At 45.0% G+C, this 25187-nt stretch overlaps 1 protein-coding gene across 6 annotated transcripts in view; it reads left to right on the top strand.

Annotated features, from left to right (window-relative positions):
* LOC138480915 (acrosomal protein KIAA1210-like) overlaps positions 1 to 25187 on the top strand; it is a 1033315-nt gene that overhangs the window by 743213 nt on the left and 264915 nt on the right. For all 6 annotated transcript variants that reach the window (XR_011274164.1, XM_069612715.1, XM_069612716.1 and 3 more), the window contains exon 6: positions 11053 to 11118. Coding sequence is in view for 5 of the 6 variants with exons in the window: in XM_069612715.1 (XP_069468816.1) it covers positions 11053 to 11118 (66 nt within the window). In the remaining variant the exon portion in view is untranslated. The remainder of the gene's footprint in view (positions 1 to 11052; positions 11119 to 25187) is intronic.

Genomic DNA, 25187 nt, shown 5'->3' on the forward strand with positions numbered 1-25187 from the left:
TCTTTCCAAAAACTATACTTACCCTCACAACTAAAGCTATTGAAGGCAAATCCATGTTTACGCTCACGCCAGAAAGAATACAACTCTCTAGGGAAAAAGGCCAACAGATTGCTTGCAAGGATAACATGGTTTAATTGTACAGAATGCAAAGGTATCAGCAAAGGACTCTGCTGCTCAAGGACATTCCGACCAAACTTAGTACAAACAGAAGCTTAAAAGGCAGTACATTGTCATTGCTATACAGTAAAAACTAGCATCGCTGGTTGATGAGACCATATACATGGGCCTGCTCCGCAGGGGATGCCAAGCTACAATTGTTTCACATTTCCGCTAGGGATGTAACGGTATAACAGTATACCGTTAAAGATACCGTGAACCACTTAATTGAACAATAATAACCGTCACATTGTTTATACCGTTATACCGTTCATACCGTTAAGTGTACTTTTCAACCTGATTTGGAAAGGCTGCAGTAAGCAATTGCTGGGCAGTCTTGGTTTTGCACTGTTGGATGTGCCGTCTGCCAAGTAGATTCAGTTGGAGCAGTTTTTAATGCCATTCCATAAACCACACGTGCCTTACACAAAATCAATATGTTAGCAATAGGAAGAATAGATACAGTGCCAAGAAGGAAAAGGGTTTACTTTGGGGTGGCGGCTTTGGGGTTTATATATTTATAATGGATAGTGTTCTCTAAACATATGGCAATGGGGGATTTCGCTGGTTCTATCATTGAATTTACATATAATAAGTCACACTGCGAAATTCACTCATCTGTGGGTATTCCCTGCTGCCATACCAAACACCTTTTTGTGTGTGTGGTGTGGTGTGTGTGTGTGTGTGTGTGTGTGTGTGTGTGTGTGTGTGTGTACGTACGTGTGTACGTACGTGTGTACGTACAAGGGTATACTACCATCACCCTCCATTGATCTGTGGCATGCAGGTTATCAAGATGGCAACATGTTCATCTTCACCAGTAGCCAGTGGGGGAGCAAAAAGCCTAAATGACCACTTAAGAAAAGCTATTCAGTTTGGTTTGCCAGTTGCAGCAGGCCTCCACTCCACACGTGTGTTTGGTGGAAGCAAGGCATTTCAGTGGAAAGTATGTTGAAAAGCCCAATTCTGGCCCTGGGTGCCTGGTTTTGTTTGTGATGATACATCTGTCAATTTACGACCTTTTAGAAAATATTTGTTAAGATTAGTTAACTCCACCTGCTATACCGCGATAACCATGATATACCGTCATTTGGCAAGAAGGTTATCGTACCGTCATAAAACGAATACCGTGACACCCCTGGTTTCCGCTGTCCGTCAGTTCCCACGTTGGTCAGCTGGGCTCATCTCTCTGCAGAGTGAAGGTCAGGTCTCTCATGAGTTACATTATCAAAAACGGATATGATACACTGAGCCTAGTACTAAATCAGTGTGGCATGCACCTGGGAGGCTCAGGGACTGGTGCCAGGATGAAGGTAAGAGGAAATAGTCACGCTGACCCACACATTCCGTGCTTTGTTGATATCTCACCCCTCACACCCAAGTCCTCACCCTTGTTTTGATCTTCCCTGTACAAAGGACGTATTTATGTGGAGAGGTGGAACATTCGTTCATGCTTGGATCTTTTATGGCCATTTGGTTTATGATTGTAGCTGGTGTCACTCACTATCATAGAATGCAGGGGGGTGGGATCGGGTCAGTGGTGTGGGCCATGGCTCTGGGTGGGGTTTAGAGGTTTCGCTGGCAGTTTTGGGTGTGATGAATGAGCACTGCGATGAGCCTGGTGTTGTCTGACAGCCTTGCAGGGTGCATTCCTACCAGTAATTGCAACAATGAAGGGACAAGGGGAAGCTTCTGTGAGAACTGGCTATGCAGACTCATCTCGTCTTAATGATCTTGGCCTAGTTGAGTCCTTCCATGGAGCTTAAGTTGTGCCGCGTGGCCCTGCTAGACTATGCATCCACCATAATTACAAAATGGCGTTTCTTTCTATGGGCACACTGGGTTTATTGTATCTATCATTCGCGCTATATTATATTAGTGCCGGGTTTCATAGCACGGTCCTCTTTCCCCCCCTTGTACACTACACGATTTCAACCGGGATTCACCTCACCTTAAAGCGCCTCAGGCGGTGGGATAGACTCATTTCCATCCCAACACTATACAATGTGTAGGTATGTCAGCACTAAAAGAAGCAGTGTTCAAATTAAAATTCTGAGCTTCTTCCAGCTCTGGCTTGGTTTCAGCTTGCGCCTTTTCCAGAGTTCAGAATAGTTCCAAATGATCTCAGGGTTCCCTTCCCCAATTTCAACTTGGCTCAAAATGAACCAAGAGGTTCCCTTACCCTAAGTTCAACATAGTTCCAAATTATCTTAGTGGTTCCCTTCCCCTAAATTCAATCCAGTCTCAGATTGTCCCAGGGGTTCTCCCCAGGTTCAACACAGTTCACACAAACCTTGGGTTCCCTTCCCCAAGTGTAACACAGTTCACACAAATACAGTTAAACTACAGATTGGGGTATAACCTGGGTAGGGTGCGCTATGACCCTAAACTATAGGTGTGTCATTTGCAACAGTATCAACATTCAGAAGAACCACTAACCTTCCTAATCATTTACAGAGAGAATGGGATAAGGCTGACAAGTTGCGCAATAACATTTAACATTCATTCACTTGATTTTTATCCCAAAAATATATTTCATCAGTAGATTGTCTATGAAAGTATTCTTTTTTGTTAACAATATTTTTATTTGATTTTCAACAAGATTAGAAAAAGTAATACATTATCCCGGAACTGTGGAACTGGATTCCCCCCCCTTACTACTCTCCCTCCCACCGATCCTGTCCTCTGTCGTGCTATGAAAGTATTTTTAATTGTGGTGTCAAACACAGCCGACACGTGTTTCGATCTTTGGTCGTCCTCAAGGCAACTTCTTCTGTCGGTTGGTATCCCTGTTGTGCGTTTGAGCTGCAAGCTTATCGAGTTAGAGCTCGAGCTACTTATTAGTTCCCTTAGTATCCTTGCAACGCGCACTGTATGGAAACACCTTGTGGGATTGATCCCCTTTTGAAATAACGATTTCAACGTATTTGAACCAGAGAACCTATAGCAATTCGAATCATTGAACACATCTCAAATTGGGATAACTCCTCATCAAGTAAGGACAAGCAGAATCAGAATATCTGACGCACATGGACTGAGACAAATCACAGTAGCCACTGATTGGAACATATAAGTAGACCTCTATGGAATTTACAGGATTGGAAAAATAGAATTAGATTTGAAGACTTTGCGCGTAGCGCGAGCTCTAACTGGATAAGCTTGCAGCTCAAACGCTCAACAGGGATACAAACCGACAGATGGAGTTGGATATCCTAAGGATATCTACATTTGATTAAAAAGGTGAGAATTAATCTCCTCTTGACCTGGTGGATGCGGTATCGAGACCGGGGTCAGACAAGGTGCTAGCTAATGTTCTATTTCTGCCAAATTGAGATACAGAGCACAGGGTGGTTGATGCTGTTGTAACCTGATGCAATCCTAGCTGGCTTTAGCTTGCCTTCTAAGTAGTTATTCTTGTGAATTCAATATATTGGGTTCCATGCCTGACTGCGGCATGAACCTGTACTGTAGGTTTCTCAGCAGGCACCCAACATTTAGTGGAGGGCCATAAGTTAACTTCAGTTTGCAAATACTTTTGTATAATGCATGTGGGCTGAAGATTGGGCAGTAGTTAGGCTCTCCAGTAGGATTCCGAAGAAGTGACATGATTATGGTTTGTTAAAGATCTGAAGGATTGTAACTGTTGAGAAGGAAGCATTACCAGGGTGTTTCTGATGAGGATAGAGCAGCAAAAAGGCCAATGTTTATAACGTTTGCGTTATATATGTCAGTAGGAGGTGAGATTTTTAGAAGGCAGCCTAAATCTCTGAGGTTGGCTTTTCAAACGGGACTGAAATCCAAGAACTGCAGTGGGTGAGGTGGCACAGTAGGATGGACCTTTGACAGCCTCTCAGATTGAGGTTTGCCGTTTAGGAGTCTTATTTGTATTACTGAAGAAGGCCATGACCTTCTAAAAAGCTTTGGCGAGTGAGGCTCAGGTTAATTTTTTTAGTTTGACAATTCCTTGTAAATATGGAACAGCTCCCTGGTGGAAGAACCAGCACCCTCAATTCGGATATGGAGATGGCATTCTGTAGACCCAAGTGGATTCTGCACTCTGGCCAATCGGCAGGTGATTCTGTAAGGAACAGTCATGGTTCCAAAGTGCAGCGTTTTAGTCGGTGCAGGTCCTATTTGTGCCAGTTGGCCCTTTGTTAAGCTTGGGTGTGTCACTCTTCAAAGGTGTCGGAATAATGTACAGAGCAATAATGCCTTTCAATTCAATAAAACTATATTCGGCATGATAGCCATAAAAGTTACAAGCATAAAAATAAAATACAACAATAACAAATATTAGAATTGTTAAAATGCAGCCAGCTAAAAATCCATTCTTGCATAGCAAGAAAGGAGTACACAAGATAAAGTGCAAGAATAGAGAAGAAAGCACAATAAACATGGGTACAATACGATCACAACCCCATTGGCTCGTAGTGGCATCAATAATAAACGTCCATACACTGATTTAAGGCAATTCAAGATTTGGTTTTCCTCATTAAATAGCCTAATCCATTTCTGTCTTAGAAGCCAGGCTTTATGGACATATTGGATGAAACAGGTTACAATGTATGGCTCTGGGTTTCCCTTACATAAGACCAGCGCCTCATTGATTGAGCGAACACCAGCCACCCTAATCAGCAGGTGCAAGTATTTTGCTCTCAAAGCTCTTCAGGCATCGCACAGAAACACGAAGTGGGCCATTGTTTCATCACCCAGGCTACAGACAGGACAGATCTTCTAACCCCCCCCCCACCGCCTTGCCCATCAAAATGTTAGGGAAGCTGTCTGCAGTCCCAAACCTCAAACTTGCAAAGAGTGGTCTTGCATATGAGGGGGTTAAGTAGTGAAGATCTCTCTCCAGAACAAAGTCAGATTTCCAGTTCATCCTTTTCCTGGAGAGAGCAATGGCTGCTTTCTTAATTCTTCTAGAGGCTGCCTTATCTATGCTTTGTGGCTCTTCCCTCAGTTTGGCCTCATTCAGTTTGAAAAGACCTTTTTTACATGGACCATCCAGGCAATGCTCTTACCGCCCTTGTGGCTCAGGAGGTGATTAAGGGCATCTAGGTCTACCCCAGCCCTTCAGAGCTCCAAAGCCTCACCCAATACAATATTGGGTGGAGTGTAGGCTAGGTAAGCGATTGGGCACACATCAAACTCTAAATGTAGAAGTGTTTTGGGAGTGCTGCCGGAGAGCTGTGATAAATGCTTCAAAAATTGATTTTCCTCCCTGCTTAGTTTGGATGTGTTTGTATTACCCCATATATCTGAACCATTGAGCGAGGCTTGGGTGGCTTGTTTGCCGTAGAGTTTGATGGCCAGTGAAGTGCCCCTCTCCCATTTCTATTAAAGAATCATAATGTTGCTCCACCATACTTCCCCTGGGTGGAGCATGCCTTCTCTACCTGCATGGTCCAGAGCCCATTCTTGTGAATTCTGGTGCCCAGATAATCATAAAATATACTTGCTCCAGTAAGCAAGCTTTCCCATCAACACTCAGACTGCAGTGCTTACAAAATTTAGGCTTAAAGACCATGACCTTTGTTTTTCCTAAATTCAAGCTTAGGTCAAGGTCCCGCATTTTGTCACAAAGGTTGCCAGACATGTTTTTAGCCCCCGAAGGGTAGTGGACAGTAAGAGTGCATCATATGCATACAACAGAGCAGGGTATCTATCCTGACCCATCTTTGGGGGATCCACGCCTTCCTCCATTACAGATTTTATTATCTCTTCCATATATATGCAAAGCAGAAGAGGTACAAGGACGCCTTGTCTCACACCCCTACAGATGGGAAAGGGGGAAGTCATCTCACCAGCTATACCATACCATACTGCCTTGTGTTTGTTTCAGTACAGTTCCTGGACTAAAGCAATCAAGTGGGCAGGGGCTTCTCTTTTGGATGGGACCTGCCAGAGTTTATCTCTGGAGACCGCATAAATCCGCAGAGTCCAGGAGCGAGATGGGCCTATAGTTGGGTTTCAAATCCCTGCCCACCTCCCCCCCTTCTTGTAGATGGGGACTATGAGTGGACTATGAGTGTTTCATGCCATGTGCGTGGAAACGTATTGAGTTTAATGACTACAGTTAATAGTTTGCATAGAACGGGACCCCAAAAGCATACCTCATCTTTATATAGATCCACTGGTACACCGTGTGGGCACAGGACATTACCTCCCTTTTGAGTTGTTATAGTTTCTAATAATTCTGTAAGGCTTTACCACCTCCTCCACGTCAAGGCCACAACCCTCTGCTCATGCCAGGACCACCCTACGTAAGCGACAACTACGTCCACTACTTTCAAGATGAGTACATCAACCTCATCCTGGAAGACAGAGAGGCAAAATAGGCACCCAGGATTGCCGTCAACATTTGCGATAGGCAATTCTGATTCCTGGTCGATTCCAGAGCAACTGTCAACATTATGCGAGAACAAGAATTCCTACGAATCCCGGCAAGTCCTACACTAGCGAAGACCGGATCCAAGATCTTCCAGTGGGGCGCAGATCTCCCATCAATCCATCGGTCACTTCAAACGCCAGCTTATACACAAAGGACTATCCACAGCTACAGTTATTCATGTAATTCAGAGCCCCGCGAAAGGGCATTGCTTGCTGAGTTTTCACACCGCGTCCAGTCTAGGACTCATACACATACACTTCCACGAAGGGGACGTGACCCAATCGGTCGAACCTACAGGCAACCTAAAAGAGGACATTTGAACAATGACGAACGGACCCTCTTCAACGACACTCGTCACGAAAGACACGATCCTGCCAAAATTCCCACTCCTCTGCAGAGGTTTAGGGAAACTGAAAGGCCCCCCGTCAAACTGTACATCAACACTATGGTCTGACCCATCCCCCAACATTCCTAGGAGGGTCGGTTTCCACCTACAGGCCGCAGTCTGAAACGAGCTTAACCAGCTGCTCTCCAATGACAGCATTGAACCAGCTACAGGCCTCACCCCTTGGGTTTCGCCATTGGTGATTATGCCCAAAGTGGGTGGACACCTGAGACTCTGCGTTGACATGAGGATGGCCAACACCGTCATCCAAAGAGAACGGCACTCGGGCCTCAAATTGAGGACATGATTGTCCAGCTAAACAAGTCAATACTGTTCTCCAAACTAGACCTGAATCAAGCTTATCAGATGGAGCTGTACCCCAAATCAAGGGGCATCACTACATTTGCCACCCATGAAAGCCACTATCGCTACAAACGTCTCAATTTTGGCAACTCGGCGGCGGCTGAAGTTTTTCAGGAGGCAATCGGACAAGTCATCAGGCCGGTATGCGGAGCCCTGAACTATAGTGATGGCATCCTTGCCTTTGGCAAAACGGCCTAGTTGAAGTTGGTCATCCAGCTCAGACCTTTCTGATTTATAGGTGACCTGCATACTCTTTCTTGCCTGCTCACTCTTGGGGTCCCTGTAATGATTTGAGAATGCAACACTGTGAAGGTACTTCATCACCATTTGTTTCTTCCCCTGAGATCAGCTTTCAATAGGAAGTCGAGTCACCCTCTTCATGTGCTTTAGTGAGCTGCTTCCTCTGGAAGAGGCATAAATCTCCTCTTTTGATACGATTAACCTTTTGTAATGTTGTCTGAGAACGGAGAAGGTCTCTATCCAGGTCAGTGCCCAGTGATAAAAAAAAGTCAGTATTCGATTCTTTGCATCACAGCATTCTTTGTCATACTATCTAGCTTTAATTAAATTTGTTTTTCTAACCTTCTGGGCTCTACAGGTTACATATGGGAGCAGATTGTCAATGAGCCAGCTGTACTCTGTGAGTACCTTTTTATATCAGAAGCCTTTGCTCTACATATTTCAGCTAGATTATGCAAAATATGACTTGCGTTTCTAGGCGAGCAAAATGATTTCATAGTGGATAAAGATGGAGGTTTGCAATAGTCCTCAATGCTTATGTGAAATAGTCTCTGTGGCCATTATTACATTTTCATCAGAGAGGTGGTCCCTATAGAATTGGTGGCTGGTGTTATAAACAATCTCCTTCACATGCGAGTCCTCCAGCACTTTTTGCTGGACTTATGGATTTTTGGTCTGTTCCCTCGAGTGAGTGGGAACCTTTTTCCACACACACTCATTCTTTTACCTATTTTTTGGGATACTTTGTATTTCTTTATGTAACGAAATACTAAGTTTGATGGTATTGGTCTTTTGACTTTTGATGCACACAGCACCCTCTGTGTTGTATGGCTGGGTGCATCTTTGGCTTTCCTTTTTTATTTTCTGCTATTTTCCTTATGAGAACCTATGTTCTCAAGGACTAGGATATCACACACACCACCTTATGTGGAGTGCTGAGGGGTTACACAGTGTCCACTTTCTCACTGCTCCTGTAACTAAACTGTAACAGGTGAGAAGCAAAGCTGGATGGCTGGTGGCAGTGGTTTTATCCTACCTACTTTGGGCATGTTTTACACCCAGGCTGTTCTTACAGCCCCGGTAGTGCACAGAAGGGTCACCATTGACACAAAATGGTCGCTGTATTCTTTTTTGGCCATTTCTTTTTTGCTTGTCTTTTCTTGGTCCTACTGCCGTGCTTGATGGGGGAGGTCCTGGTTTGACTTTTATCTTCGGCAAGATTCTTTTGTGAATCCAGTCAAGGCTCCAGCATGTCTGTGAGGACAGAAAACAGGGCAGGAGTCTGAAACTGTGCTGTTCTTTTCTAGTGTGTCTGCTTGTGACCCCCTCCTTCCAAGCATCAGGGGAACTCTAAAGAGGATCACTCTCTCCCATGCACTGGTAGGACCTGTCAGTCTTAAGATGAACTGCATTTTGAGGCATCTCACGATGAGCTGCGACCTTCCTGGGCTGCAAATCGCCAATACTCTGGGACCTGAGACCATTGTGCAGTGCATCATCTTCCAAAGATAAAAGCCTCCCGATACTTTGGTGTACTGCGTCTGGACCTCCAAAGGCAAGAGTCCACTCCTTGAAGTCCCCTCAACAGAGTGCTGGACCGAGAAAGTGAGGCGGATCTATCGGCCGACAACCGTTCTTAATCTGGTATCCTGAAAAGGGTGCCAAAACCACAGACCCACAAGAAGAAATGAAGAATCCTTTGCTGGAAGCCTCTTCCCTCGACTGCTGCTGCAAGATGCACTCCAGCGCCCCTTCTTTCGTCTGCGTGACCAAGAATCTGGTGATCGGGTCTCCTGCTGCTGTATCATAGAGGCATTGTGCTACAATTTCTACACTCATAAGGTACTGTGGAAATCAAGGTAGAACTTACCTAGAGTTGTTTAGCTGCTCCTGTGTTGCTGGAGGGCTGATTTGTGTGTTTGGGAGCACACCTATACAAGTTTGCCCAGGCCTGTGTGCATTCAGGGAGCCTTCTACGAAGCCCTTGAAATTTTTCCCAAAAAAGACTGCTACTTACTTGCAACTTGCTATGGAACTTTTGAACTGCCCTTCAGTTTGACTCTGAGACACTCATAACTAGATAGGGGATGGGCTTTTAAAGTGTAAGGCCTCTGAGAAAATATTGCAAAGTATTTACTTATCTTGTGTGGGATTTGTTTCATTTATATTACCTGAAACAGCTATTGCAAAAGGTATTTTACTTACCTTTTGAATTGCGTACTGCCATTCTCAAAGTATACAAACGTGCGTTACTGTGATTATTGCCGTGGTTTTTCTATGTGCTTATTGAACGTTAGAGTGCTTACTTTTTACCTTCTCTTAGTGTACATATTAAAGAAACCATTATTTTGTACCATCTACAGCCCTGTTCTCCCACCTAAGATTAGCCTGGTTGCAGCATACTTGTGTGGTTGAGGTCTATACTAAGAGTTGGAACCCTGTATCCCAAGTGTGAGTCTTCTCTAGTCCTAACTGTGGTGGACTTTTGTAAAACTCCTACCATTTAGCATTCAGGACCTTGTCTGTCTATGATGAGAGTGGTCTAACCATGAAAGATAGAGAGCTGTTAATCAAGACCTTGGGAATTAGTGAGTGAAGGAGAGCAAGACTGTGGACTCCATTGTGAGTTTGTTTGTCTACAAGTTGCACATAGTTATCTGGACATATGGTAGGCAATAACGTTAATATGATACAAGTAGCACATGACGGTATGCTCGATAATACTTTTTAAAACATTTGCAATACGAATACATGTAAACATATTCTGCAGTTCACTGACACCTTGCAAATAATCCTAATGGTCTAAGAAGGGTTTTAGATCCCCAATGTATCTTTGGCATAAATGCTAAATAGTATTGTTAGCAAATGTACCTGTTGGGCCACGTATGCAGAGTATTAATACACATCCATTATTCTTTAAAACGTCCTGAAAGCTGTTCAAACTTCCTGAATGATTTGCCTAAATGTTGAATTGGGTATTCTTGCAGGATAGCAATAAATGTTTATTGAACGCTGATGTTAATCAGACTCTCTGAATTCTTCTTCTTTAGGGAAAAAAAGCCTTCGCCCATAGGCACTCGAAGTACTGTATGAGTGTGCAACATGTCTGTTTTTATTGACCCTACGGATCAGCTGGAACTCGATACACTTAACACTGTTTGTACATTAAAATCTTTAAAACTTGAGAAGCCACAAGCTGTCGTGTTCTACATTCAAATTTGGTTGCAATTAAAAATAATTCCACCGAATCTCATTCAGAATATTTTTGAAGACCTGGCTAATACCCAATAGCCAAGTCTAAATCCGTGATGGTTGAGTAAGCACCCAAGCTGTGTTTGAGCATTATTTAAGCCCACCTGACATTGTCTAGGCAGCATGCTACTCCTCGAACACTTGTAAGAAGTTATTCGGCAAACTAATTGCATCCCTTATGTTTTCTTGCACATGGTTTGTTTAACGGATGTGTAAAATGTTCGATGCTTAAGTGACTTGATTTCTTAATTTTGACTTGCAGTCTTCCCAAGCCGTGGAGCACCGAAGTTCGCTGAGTTTAGGCGGCACAGACAGTGAAGATGAACAGGTAAAACATGAATTGCTGTGCTTGGTGCGCTTGCGGAATGTGGGCATTTTATTCCTCTCCGGTTTCTCCCGCCTCTTGGACCTGGTGGGACATTTCGGGGTCAAGCCACTTACCATCAAAAGAAAGAAAAATGAATACATTTGCAATCCTTAGGTGCTACTTGACCGGGACTCTGTCCCTAGATGATAGTTGCTATCGGTGATCTTATGAGTTTCCCGTGTTTGCCTACTTGTTGTCACGACACAGAGGAACTGGGCCTGTTTTGCATCACAGGCTGTACCAGCTTGCATGTGTGATCAAGTACGTGGGGCTTAAGTAGTATGGAGTAGGACAGCGCGCATTGTCTCCCTGCTCACCTGGAAGTCTACTTGGAGGACCGTTGAAGGTTAGAGGTGATTCTGTTTCCTGTAGGTTGTGTTAGGGTTGCCAAGTGGTTCTGGGTTCATTCATTTCCATGCACAGCACGCAGATTGAAGACACACATTGAGGAGACATCTGCCAGTTGTTTGAAATCTTTGGTGCGAGTATTGTAAACGTGCCCAGGATTACAAACTTGTCCTTAATACTTGAAATTCAGAGACAATTAAAGCACCAGGGTATACCATCAATTTCTTGTTAAACCTTCTAACAGAGCCTACCAGGCAGGCATGTTTTGGAAACGCAGGCATCATTTCTGGGCTGAAAGTGGAAAGGGGGTTTCAATGCCACGGTCTCGGGCAACTGAGGTCAGAATCTGCCATATAGCAAGATAGATCTTAGTCTTTCTTCCTGCCAGGCATGCTAGTAGATTGAATATTTCTTTTATTGTTTCCTCTGTCTCCCAACAGCAGTACCAGTAAACTGCATCAAATCTACAAGAACGCATGCAAAGTTCCTCGGTTTTCTTCATTACCGAATATTGTGCCTTGATAGCTGCATTTTACATACAGTGATTTTGGTTGGATTCTAGCTCCGACATTTATGTAAGGTAGACATATACTACCAGAGAAACATACAGGCTGGATTTTTGTCTTACTTTTAAAGCTCACAGACCTCCCATTGGCCAAGGCAAACTTTCAAATGCATTTGTTAATTGGCCTCCTAGGGTGGGGAGGGGAAAGGGGATGCGGCGCTTTAAAAGTATTTCTGCCATTTTTGATGTTTTTAGTTTGTTTCCAGTGCAGAACCTAGTGTTTGCCTGCTGCCCTGCCCCTACCCTGCCTCCTTGCTGTCCCCTTTGCACAGAAGTTCGTTTTGTGGTTTTATGGTACTGAACGGTCATCACAAGGGACAAGAAAACCTCTAGTAAGATTCCACCAGTGCAAAATAGATTTTTTTTTCTTCATCTGGGGGAGATGATGGGACATATTTCTCTTCTTAAATACTAAGGTGGGAGAAAACCGTTCTCCTTCACGAGCACTGTTGTTGGGGTTAGAGGTGGAGTTGGGATGACTTGGGTTTTTCCTTTGAGTATCCACACCTGTCGACTAAGGGGTCTCTCTGGGTTGTGCTAGTATTTCCCCATAGCATATCTTTTTCTGAATCTCTGGAAGACATTCTGGAATCTTCTCTGGGTTTTTGATTTCGAAACCTGATGCAGGGTAATAAAGGGCCTCCACTCCCTCTTGGGCATTCATTATTTGCCTTGTGCCAGATGACTTTCAGGATGCTTAGCTGGTCGGGTTGAGGTGTGTATCCGGGCCCTGTCAGCCTACTCAGGCTGGACAGGATTCACGGTTTATTCTGTGACTTTGAGTTGCATGCCAAATTTGGTTTAACTCTTTTGGACAAGAACAAAAGCTACAGAGGAAAACACTTTAAAAATCTTCTAAGCATGGTTCGATGTAACATTAACTGCAGAATCTCAAACCATTTTGCTCATTATCTTCTTGATGTCACTTAATGCCCCTGCATACACATTTCGAAACGCACAGAATGATTGTCCCATGCATATTTTTGGATGGCACCATTTTGCCTGAAGAGTTGATGTTTGTGTTTCCTTTTTTCTGTGACCTCTTTATAACATCAGTTGACTAGATGGTTTTCAGAGAAGCATCTTAACGGCATCCATGGTGTCTGCTTCCAAGAGATTTGTCAGGGTGCATTCAACAGCCTTTTTTAGAATTGTCTCTGGACTACTTCTCCCTACTGTTCTTTTTTTAACTTTGTTTATTTTAAATCAAGGGAGGATGACAATTACAAACATTATAAGCAGTGGTTATTTAGGCATGTTGATCCCAGTTCTTTATCCCCCCTGAGTTTTCTCCCTCCTTCCTCCCTCCTCCGTTTGGTCCCTCTGTCCCTTAGGCCTTGTAGGCGGAATCTTCCCTCCTGGGCTGTCCAGTTTGCGCCTCAGCGTCTATGTATCTTCCTCAGGTATCTCTTGATTTTTCAGGATCCAGCGGGCCCTGATAGGTTTATACGTCAGGGCGGGGAAGCGCTGGTCGAATTCCGGCACTGGGGCCCAAATATTCTGGAAACGATGGAGAGTTCCCGCTGCCGTCACCTTCTCCGCTACCAGAATGTCCCAAAGTTTGGTCCACCATTGGGCTATGTGAGGGCCTTCCGGGGGTTTCCAGGCTCGGGCCACCACCGTTTTCCCTGCTAGTAGGCAGTGAGTTAGTAGTTTCAATCTGGTCCCGGAGCGCAGGTAGATCTCGGGGATTTGAGCTCCCAGCAAGACTGGTTCTGATTCCAGGGGGATCGTTGTTCCGGTAATTTGTGTAATGGACCCCAGGCATGATTTCCAGAATTGTTGGACCTTTGGGCAATCCCACCACATGTGGAAGAAGGAGCCTGGGTGGCCGCATCCTCTCCAGCAAGAATGATCCCCCTGGGGGTTCATATGATGAAGTCGAAGGGGCGGGTAGTACCACCGCAGCGTGATCTTGTACGCACATTCCCTTTTGGTAATGCAGGTGGACAAGGTGTGTGTTCTGGCCATATGTCCACCCAGGTTTGGTCCTCTATTGGGTGACCCAGGTCCGCCTCCCATTGGGCCATGCAGCGGGTCTTTGTGGTCAGGAAGTCACTTAGGAAGCGCCTGTATAGGGTGGATACTCTGCCGCGGGTTGGAAGGTCTCCCAGAGTGAGTTCTAGGGCAGTAGGAGGGCGTGTCGCTGCTTGCAAAGTTTGGGGGTGTGAGCACCAGTGGCGTAATTGAATGTAGGTGAATCTGTCTTTTTCCTGGAGTTGGAATTTCTCCTTGCATTGGGCGAATGTGAGAGGTCCCCCCCCCCATATACAGCTGGTCTATGGTCTCCAGCCCGCCCTTAATCCAGTTACGAAAATTGTGAGGATTCATTCCCGGTGCGAACGTTTGATTATGGCAGACCGGGGAGCGTGGGCTCAGTCCTCTTGGCACTCCCTTTCGTTTTAGCGCCCAGAGATCTCCCCATTGAGTCCTGAGGGGGGGGGGGCGGTATGTGTGGTAGAAATCGTAAAGGTAGGGGCACTTGTGATTGTTCCAACTCTACCCATCTAGGGCGGTTTGTCGTATTTTGCCATGCCTGGACCTGTGCCAATTGAGCTGCCACTCTGTAGGCCTGCAAGTCTGGGACCCCCAATCCTCCCAGTTTGGAACTCCCCAGCATAGTTCTGAGAGGGATTCTCGCTTTCTTACCTTTCCAGATAAAGTTCAGCATTTTTCTCTGGATCCCTCGAAGAGTTGGTGTGGGGATCGCTACTGGTAGGGAGGCACAGGCGTATAGGAATCTCGGAAGGAGGTTCATCTTGCATGCAGTGATGCGCCCGAGCAGTGAGATTTCTTGGGTCTGCCAGCGTTTCAAGTCGCCTTCCAATTCTTTAAAGAGTCTCCCTACTGTTCTTAATGTCTAGCAGTGTGTGCAAAAGTTTAAACTTTTACCATCACCGTTCAATCCATGTATAGCCAAGTATATCCTTTACATAAACACATGCTGATCTCTAGATGGCAGAGCCCCAAATCTCTGCACTCAAAATCTCCTCCTTTGCATCTGCTGCCACACTCTCAAGGATCCCTGGCGAAGACAGTGGGCGATCGGCATGCCAGGAAGACATTGCCACGTTTGAACCAGTAAGCAAAGAGGCAGAAGGGATCCTTACCCTGGACAACGACCAAACACCAGTGGAGACCACGCTCTGGTGGTGCACCACATGTTCACTGAGGAGCACAGCATGTAAAGCTGCCCCTCAAAGGAGAGGAGTTCTATCCCCAGACCCCCACCAAGAGCCTGGGAGTCAGTGCGCGTTTGTGACACGCCATACATTTAAGGAAGTGCACAGGAGAGTTCTACTCCAGCAGCCAGACATATAAACTGGACCAGCCATACCACCAAGCAGTCTGGTACAGGGACCCACAGCTTCCTCTATCCTAGGTTCTGAACTATGTGACACTTTGCCCAAGGCAGTTACCACAGCAAGGCTCATCCATGTGCCCTGCTAGACTGGCTTCTGTTTTGCTACTACTTCAGCTTACTCTATCACACTATGTAGTATGAGCTAGGAAACATATTTGCCTCTGAATCAGCATATACTTGGGTGTTTTGTAATGTTGCTTCTCCAGAACAGCTGATGGTTATGTCAGTTGTTGGAAGGGATGCTATGATTCAGAAGTAGCATCAGTAGCGAGGGGGTGAAGTCAATCACCCAGTCAACATCACTTCAGGTCCTTTTCTTTGCCTGTGACTACTTCCATACATTTTAATTGTTTCTGATAATCCTCCACCTTCTTTCTTTTTGTTAGAAGTCTGTATGCCTTTTTGTATCATAAGATAGCTCAACAGGTCAAGTACTCCCCTCAGAAACCGGTCTATCCTGCATTCAAAGGTTCAAATCTAGGCTTGGGACTCAATGTTTAATTCATGCTTCTGAGTTTAAGTACCATTAAATTGGGTAATAACAGTGATCTACATGAAAACAACGCATCCATGACTGCAAATGCATCACATTTTTTACAATTAATTTATGTGAAAATAAATGTTGGGGGAGACCTCCCACAGCCTCCCAAAAATCCCCCCCACTTTAATGAATACCCCAACCTAACCCCATCTATATTTTTGCATAAATTAGTTGTAAAGGATTCACTGTCTTTTACTTCGTAGTAAATGTCTGCGAGGTAATGGGGTGATACCGTTTATTTGGTTTGTGGTTGCCCCATCACTTGTTGGCGTTTTAGCTTCATCACTGGACTTCTTCAGGGTGGCCTGAAGCTATGACCTTTACATTATTTTTCAAACACTCTTCAAACAACTATAAGGGCTGACCCCACAGTTTATCGTCTGTTCCAAATGACTAAAGATGAACAAGAGCTAGGTATTGATGTTCATGCGCCTCTGCGGATACTTTCAGATGATGTTATCCTTGGTGGGATTCTGGTCACTCTCCACTTGTCAGAGGATCCACTCATCTTTGAATTCCATCCATTAATTTGCCATTGAGCTCCCGTTCTGTGGGCTTCACCGGCCGGTAATGGCCCAGGTTATATGGACAGAGCAAAGCAAAGTCCATAACACCCTGCCCCAGTGCTGTTACCCAGGGGTGAAGCCTCCAGAATGGGTGCTTGCTTCCACTAGCACCCTGAGGCAGACGCTTGTGATGCTAAGAGCAATACAACTAATTTTAAAACCTGCCTGTGCTGCTTTGTTGGCTGCGGTTGGGGAGTGGTTTTCATGGAACTGGTAGGGTGGGCTCTGCTCCGAGCCCCACTTCCATTTCCATGGCTGATGAAGTGGAGAAGGAAGCAAAGCAATGCGGACCTGGCAAAGGCCCCATTAAGGTAAGGAGAGGGACCAGGGGATGTTGAGGGGCTTAAGGTGGAATGGGAATGCAGTATAGGAGGGTGGGGACAGGCCGCGGTGGGTGCAGCGCAGGTGTGCCAAGCAATCGAGTTGCTCCTAACATGGGATTGGTTTGTTAGATTTAGCCTATGTTTGGAGTAACCTGATTGGCTGATGCACGCTCCAAAGGTGCTAATGTGAAATCTTAATGCAAAGAGGAACCACCACCACAGAATGCTAGCTATTAGGGAGAACTGTACGGAAGTGCTAAACTCTTCACTGCTAAGAGTGTTTAAGTACATCCCGAATTCCCATAAGGAATGATTGCAGGCACCGCCTTCTCACAAGAGCTGCTTCCACTTTAAAGGACTATAACTTGAAAAGGATCATGTGAGCGCAGGAGCATTCTAACAATCACCAACACAGAAGTCAAAAACATAAATCGTGAATATGTTGAAACATCAATTTAAATCCAGAAGTATATGATGCATTGAGAAACTGACACATGAAGCCCTTGAAATGAAAAAACATTGTGTAGAGCCACTGAAAACATTTGTTAGACAATGCCCTTGCATATGGCAAGTATACAAAAACAAGACTTTTTTGTGCTGGTGAAACGAAGGTACCCATCAATGCCTACTTTTACTCTAGTAGTAACCCGCTTGTAATACTGAGAATTTACCACTTGATGTTGGCATGTGCATAGCATGCGATTCTTAAAATACAACTGCTAGAAGACTATTATTGGGTACATAACGTTTGTCATACCTCCTATGTATTAGGTTGAATGGAGGCTTCTTCACACTGTGTAAGTCTCTTGTCCCTTTTTATTGCTCTATTTGTAACCTCTCTACTGTAAAGGCACCTGTTAGGGAGAATTCTCTTTAGGCTGAATTTCCTAACCTAGTGAGTCCCCCAGCAGCTTTGCTGGATTTCTGGAGTTTGTTTTTTTCCTCCTGCCACGAGTGAGACTCTTTTTTTTTTTTCTCCCACTCTTGGACATGATTTATGGTGTTCCTTTGACTGCTTATGTGTTTTATGGGCTATGGGGTCCTTTACTCCATAGGGTCTCATGTGTTTTTACTATGTGTGTTACTCAGCACCCTTCGTGCAGTAACACAGGGGTGTCATAGTGACACCCCACCATAGACTCCATACCCTGGGACCGACTACTGTCTCCCAGGGCATGTAAAGTCACCATTGGCTTTACTAGTCCCAAATTATTAACAGAAACCAGTACAAACCATCATATTGTGGATGTACTGGTCGGGGCAATTCGATTGCCCCGGGGTCTGTTAGTCGAGGGGGCACGTCTCCGTCCCCCCTGATTGAGTTTTGGCTGGTGGCAGTGGAAACTACTTTTTATATTTGACCGCAAATATTTTCCTATGGGATTTTCCCATTGTTCGAGGCTACAAACTTTAATTATTTAATTCTCATACCCTCGAACATACTGCCGGTTTATTTAATTGATATTAATTCTCCGGTTGGTACTTTTTGCCAAGACTCGATTCTAAAATGGCGTTTGTGTTCTCTTCTGTGACTCCAACCCAAGTCGAGCCCTTTGTTCCACTTTTTGGCGGGCTTCTCCACAGAAGCCTCCAAAAGTGGTGCCACTCTGTCTGGGTACCACAGGGGGGTGTGGGAGGGGGTTTAGGCACCCTGGACTGAGTTACCTTGGTAACTCAAGTCGCACTCTTGTGTGATTGGCCCAAGTGGTGAGCCGGCCGGCTCACCACTTAGCATGTTTGATTGACAGCTAGGCTGAGTGAATGGGGGGTATGCTGCATAAAAGCAGGGCTTTGGGGACTGGAACTTCAGAAGTCGCCACAGGACCTGAGAATCCGACGAGGGAGAAGCTGAGCCGACCTACCACGACAAGACCACCGGTGGAGCCCTGCAGAACCGACTCACCACTTCCCGACGACAGAGAACATCTCCCGGCTGAAAAGGCTTCTTCCCCTGACTGGTGGGAACAACCAGTTTACCTTCTTTTCTTGGCACCCCAGACAGGTTTGTGGTCGAACTGCCCGTGCCATGCACCCCGGCGGCCGGATAGCCACTCACCACTGAACCGCAAATCAACAGACCGCTCCTTGTACCTGAGAAACTCTGCGGCTGGTTTCTACCCTGGCAGTGCAACAAACTCCTGTCTTCCTCCACGACGAGATCCTCTCTTCCCCGGACGAAATACTGACTTGCATCCGCTGCCAGGAACAACTGCCCCCGCTGGAGTATTCTCACCACTTTAAGGTACCGTGTCCGCCAGGCCTCCCTTTCTAAAGATTGCTACAAGGTAATAACCCCTTAACCTTCTGGACTGGGCTGGCCGCCTTGACCCTCTAACTGGTCCCTTTCTTTGGTCCAACTCCTTTTTGAACCTTTTCAAGACTTTTTGTGCACTGCAACCGTGTGACCTTGGACACATTTCGTTTCGATCCTCTTAAAGCGGATCCAGCCTACTGACTCTGAATTCACGGTTTTACTTTGCCTTCCTCTCTTGCTATGTTCTTGTAAAAAGTGTTGGGATCTGTTCAATTTGTTCTCTGCTTTTCTCTCCCTTTTTAAAACGAACTATTAGAGTGCCATCTACGTTAAGCGCTCACCGCTGTCTGAAAATAAGTGGGGCTTTACTTAAGACTTGTCTAATATTCTTTTAAGGGAGTGTATATCTTTTAGTGACCGCGTTTTTGAATTGCTTAATATTAGTGCCTGTGTGTTTTTCTAGATGTGGTTTTAAATAAATAATATCTCTTTTACACCAAGCCCAGGTCAGTGTTTACTTGTTCTATTGTGTGCTCGTGACCTATTGTCAATACTCTGTATACTGCCTAACTCTTCTTGAGGGAAGTCTGACTGCTCAGCCACAGCTACCAAGTGAATCTGTGTGGAACAGACTGCTACCAAGTGGGTTTACTGCCAAACACCTGTAGTCTTAAATCTTTTGCAGTGGTCGCAGAGGGAACTGCACAGTTTTCTGCCTAACAGCACCCATAACCACACAAGAAGGTGACCCTCTCCAAAGGCCCACCTGACGGAACTGTATTTTTCCCCCTGGTGGGATTTTAGCTTCTGTAATCTCTATCCCAGGGGTGGTTCATAGTTTAAGGCAATTGTTGCGGTTATTTGGATAATTTTCTGGCTCTTGCCAATGCTTCCACCCAACATGCAGGTCCTTAAACTCTGTTGGCTTTGGCCAATACTTGGTTTCTCATACCATACCGTTCTGGGTATTATTTTGACTTGGCCAATACTTGTGTTTCAGTAAATACAGTGAGTGGTATCCATTTATTTCACCACCTTTCTTTCACTCCACTCACTAGTGCTCAAAAGTAGCTTTAGCTCTACTCCACATTGAAAAGTATTTATAATGATTTTCAGTTCGTTAGTTATTCAAAAGTACTGGTTATTGCTCTGTGGGGTATTCAATAATGCGTTCAGTTAATTCGCTATTCAAAAGTACTTGTAACGGCTCTGTGCGATATTTGAAAACACTTGGTAAGACTTTCCTTTGGTTCAGTGTTCAAAATCATGCTCATCGCATATTCGCCTGCCAGCCCGGTGTTTTCCACCCCCACTGGTCGGAGCTTATGGCGTTGCAAGGTCTCTCCCGCCTTGGGTCTCCACTTTCCCATGCGTTACCTCTTCTTTCTCTCAGAGCGGCTCTTCATGACGTGGCACCCTCTCGCGGACTGCTGCCGGTTTTTAGCACTGCTTGACTTTGCATCCTGCTGCATAAACTCTGCATCTGCACATTGGTCTCGAGTGCTCTGGTTTTCCATACCTCTGACCTGGTGTTGCTTTCCCAGCTGCTGCCTCGGCCTCCACAGATGAGTCAGTTTCCATCTTGATTCTGTCTTTTAAAGTTCTTGCCTCCCTGATTATTCCAAAAAGGACTAGACCGCTCACCACTAAAGTGGTAGTCCTGCTTTTCTCTCGTTGTCGTCGTCCTCGTCACAGTACCTGGCTGTGGTCGACATGTGTCTGCATTAAAAATATAAGTCCCAGTAGCATACTCGTGATTTTTGGGGAAGGTATTAGGGGAAGAACATGGACAGGGTTGACAAACGCCTACACAGGCTTGAGGGATAGAGGGTTTGTTGTTAAAGGGAAATGGGGGATATCATGTCTCACCTAAGGACGTCCTCTCCCCACTCCCCAAGTCTCCTCCTCCCAAGTGATCCTCCCTTGAATATCTACCCCCAGGGTCAGGATCCAAAAAGCAATGGCCTTTCTCTGGCCACCCGAGAGGAGGCAATAGGGGGAAAAGATGTGAGGATGCCTTCGGGTTCCTCCCTCAGTCTATTTGCATGCTATACATGTCTTACAGGGGAAATGTCCAGGGTGTCGGGAGGATAGCTCAGGGGCAACATGCTCGCCTTGGAAGCAAGACGACACGGAGCAACACAGGTTCGATCCCCGGGTTCGTGCTTAGAAACCTCTGGGTATTAAGCACGTTATAAATAACATATCATATCCTATCATAACTAAGGGCCCCTGCCTCCACAATCTATTAACATCACTTCTTGGAGAGTGGTTTGAGTGCACCAAATGGTCCTTAATGATTTTAGCTCTTAAGTGCAAACCTTGTAGCTGGTAGTTGAGGCAAATGTACTTTTAGCAAAGGCCAGAACTTGACGACCACTTTTTTGATAGTATTGGTGTGTGGGCAAAAAGTAGAAACACATGTTAGGATATCTTGTTCCTAAGATTTATCCTGACTTGTTAACAGCACCTCATGTGGAGTATAGCTCTTTTTAGATTGAGTAATCAATTTTTTAGGATATCCTTTTTCTCTTAGCTGAATATCTAGCTCTGAAGCCTGATATTTAAAGGCTTATGGTCATGTACAATTCTTTTTAAGACGCAAATACTGGCCATATGATAAATTGGCTTTAGTATTGTGTGTATGAGAACTCTTAAAATGAAGCAAATGTTGCGATCCGTTGGTTTTCTAAACAGATCGCATATCAAATTGCCTTTTTCCACTCGGGTTTCAAGGTCGAGAAAATGTACTGGTATCTACACTGATAAAGTGAATACTGTTACTACAAGAGTTTAAACAATCGCAGAAAACCTTAAGTGAACTAGCATCGCCTTTCCGGATCATGATGATATCATCATCAATGTATCCACACCATTCTTTTATTTGGCTGCCAAATTCATTGTAATTAGAAAGAATTAGTAGCAAGGCTTGGGGCAAAAGACGCACCCATAGCCGTTCCATCCACTTGCAGATGGTACTTCCTCTTGAACTCAAAATAATTATTCTCCAGACTTTAAGGAAAGAAGTTCAACGATTAACTACTTATATACCCTCACTTTGCGGTAGACTTGTACAAGTGATGTCAAGCGTGACAAGTAGCTCCTTGGCAACATCAAAATGTTAATAACTGATGTGCTGTCTTTCAAGTATGTTCTAGTCACTACATGTTTTAGAAAGTAGTCTACAAAATGGCAGAGTATATCGAGCCACAACCTGCCACTATTGGTCATCCTGGTTGATCTGTCATTAATTTATGCACTTTTGGTAAGGCATAAAAGTTTGGCGTGTGGGGATTCCATGCATTCAAAAAGTCAAACTCTTTTGGACATATCCAATGTCTTTCCAATGCAAAGTACGTAACATTCTCTGTCATAGTCTAGAGGAGCAACTGCATGCCTCTGCAGGAAGTCCCGCCCCCTACCTCATGTATGTTGGAAGCCTGAAATTGTGACATGCTTGACACAAGTAGTTGTGACCATACCACAGCGAATATTTGAAAGAAGGTACCCTCTGAGAAAACCCTATCAAATGTATTCCCGAAGAGGAGATAATCTGAGGGATGAGCTCCCCGAAGGAATATGAAAAAGAGCAAAGGAGGAGCTGGTGATGTCACAAGAAACAAATGTGACGCCCTAAGAATACTGACTGAAGAGAATGCATGGACCATATGGAAACTAATGACGAAGTTGAGAATCAAGTAAACTTTCATATGCGAGGATACGATTGCACATGTGTGACGCACTGCAGAAAATGCAAGCCGTTCGATAACTGTACAGATTAAGCAACACAAGTAGATTAAGTAATCATAGAAGCTGCCTATATGCAGTGAATAGACTGCAGGCGGAGCCGCCATTGTATAGAAGCTGGACATCGGCGTCATGAATTTAGTAAACCCGAACCCATGGAGAGGAAAGGCGAGTACTTTTGCAGCACGAATTAGCTGAGATCGTGAAAATGAATAGAGTTGAGGTTGGAGTTCTAGGCCAACGATAGTGTGTGCTCACACTTCCTTATATTCTCAGAGACGAGAATACTCTGCAAGGCCAAGTTAAAAGACAAACTTCATGGTAGAAGGCCTGGGCGATAGACATTGGGCTAATTGGGTGGGCAGGTAAAGTCAAGTCCACCTCCTGGCACCTGGGTTTGAGCTTACGTGCTGCTAAGTGAACCGAATGTACCAGACATGGCACAAGCGTGCCAACCAATTATAGAGGGCCGTTTGTAACGAAGGGCCTTATAGTTTGAGAGCCAATGATATACTGTGTACGTAATAGCGTTGAAGATTACATGTTTTAGAGGTAGGCATGAGTTGTACTTCTTTATGCCTTTGCAAGCAAAGCCACAAGGCAGTCAATACACTATGCCAGTCAGCTGGGTGATTATAGATTATTCTCTACTTACACATTTACTATGCTCATAAATTACCCACAGACAGCTGACATAATTCTCAGTCATGAGCCCTGGTCCTGTCCCTGTGTGAGTGTATATAAATATGCCACAGTCACTTGGAGAGTTGGGGATTGGAAGTCACAGTACAGATTGAGCTGTAAAGAGTAGAGCATGGAGCGGGAGAGCAGTAAGGACATGGAATGGATGAAGTCAAGCAGATGAAAAAGGTGGTGGTGAGAAAGACAGGAGGAAATGGATAGGAACGATTTGAGTTTTGAGGAAGAGCAGAATGTGAGGAGGTGGTGGAGAGGAGGATGAGAGCAAGATAGGTTAGATGAGCAAAATGACTGTGTCCCTTAAGAAAGGAGAGGGCAAAGTATAAAGCGGTCAACTCAACCCGAGCCACATCTAGAGGTGTGACTTTCCACAGTGAAGTGAAGCTAGGAAGAGGGCACACCTCCTACACCAATGCTTATGGGCAGCCAGTTGCAGAACCTAGTTAAGCAGCCCACCAGCTTGCCATTGGTGCAGTTTCAGTGTCCTATATGCTGCAAAGACAATGTTGTCTGAGGTCTGGAGGCTCAGCTGGAAATAGGGGAGCAAGAGCCATCCGGCTACGATTGCCTTTAAACTTACTAAAACAGGTGAGCACAAATTGGTAGGTGGGGGTATTTAACAGTCCCACAGATATTGTGAGAGGAGGGTCCCATGCACCCCTCCTCCTAAAATTGTGCACTTGTATCTGTGGGGCGACCAGCAGAGCCGATGGCGAGCAATGTCTTTCAAATGTATACAGATGAGTTCTAAGGGGCTTTTCTATAAAGAATTAAGGAAGGGTAAAGTGATAGTGCCTTAGGGGCTTCCTCTCTAGCAGGTGGAATGATCTCGTTCTGGTCCTCTAATCTAATTACAATCTCAATTTCATGCACCCACCTCACTTCTTGGCACCTTCAACGCAATCAGTTTAGGGGCCCCTGTATGCATCTTGACACCATGTTGCCTTGAGAGTCTGCTGTTGTGCAAATTAATTGGCGTTTTTATTGCCTTTTGGTTTGTGAAGGCACCTTTTCTGCAAGTCGGCTTGGGGATTTAATCCCACTTCTCAATTTTTGGCCAGATGACTCCCCCGTTTCTAGCATAATTGCAAATCCTGCCACACCCAGAATTCCCTTGCCAGTAATTACAGTTCACTCCCAGGGAACAGACTATTATCCAATTGTGGTAAAAGAAGTTTGTCATGTGGATTTTGGGCCTCTATATCTACTCCTACTGTGGCTCCAGTTTTCCCCTCACCCAATTTCGTTAGTCCAGTTAACTGCTGTACCAAAAACGGGTCGTCCAGTTTCCATAAAGTTATCTAGATGCACCCTTCTTCCACCTCCTAATTTAACTAGGAAACAACGCCTCAGGAGAGAGTTTGGTAACGAGTGGTATGTGTCAGGTTATTCCCAGTGAAGCCGAGTTTCCAGTGCCTCAGGAACCGCCATAGGGTTTCTGGTAGACACAATGACTGCTTAGGCAGTAGCCTCACGGCTGCATTTTCATGAGGGAATCTACAAACTGAAGAGATGTCCTTATATGGAATTGTCCTCCAGGTCGCTTACGTATTCCTCCTACATTAGAACTGACCTGTCCGGGCTGAAGGGTCCTACACAAAAACTCCTTTATCAGTTCCTTCA

The sequence above is a fragment of the Ambystoma mexicanum genome, chromosome 5p (assembly GCF_040938575.1).
Source record: "Ambystoma mexicanum isolate Mex_15411 chromosome 5p, UKY_AmexF1_1, whole genome shotgun sequence".
NCBI lineage: Eukaryota > Metazoa > Chordata > Amphibia > Caudata > Ambystomatidae > Ambystoma > Ambystoma mexicanum.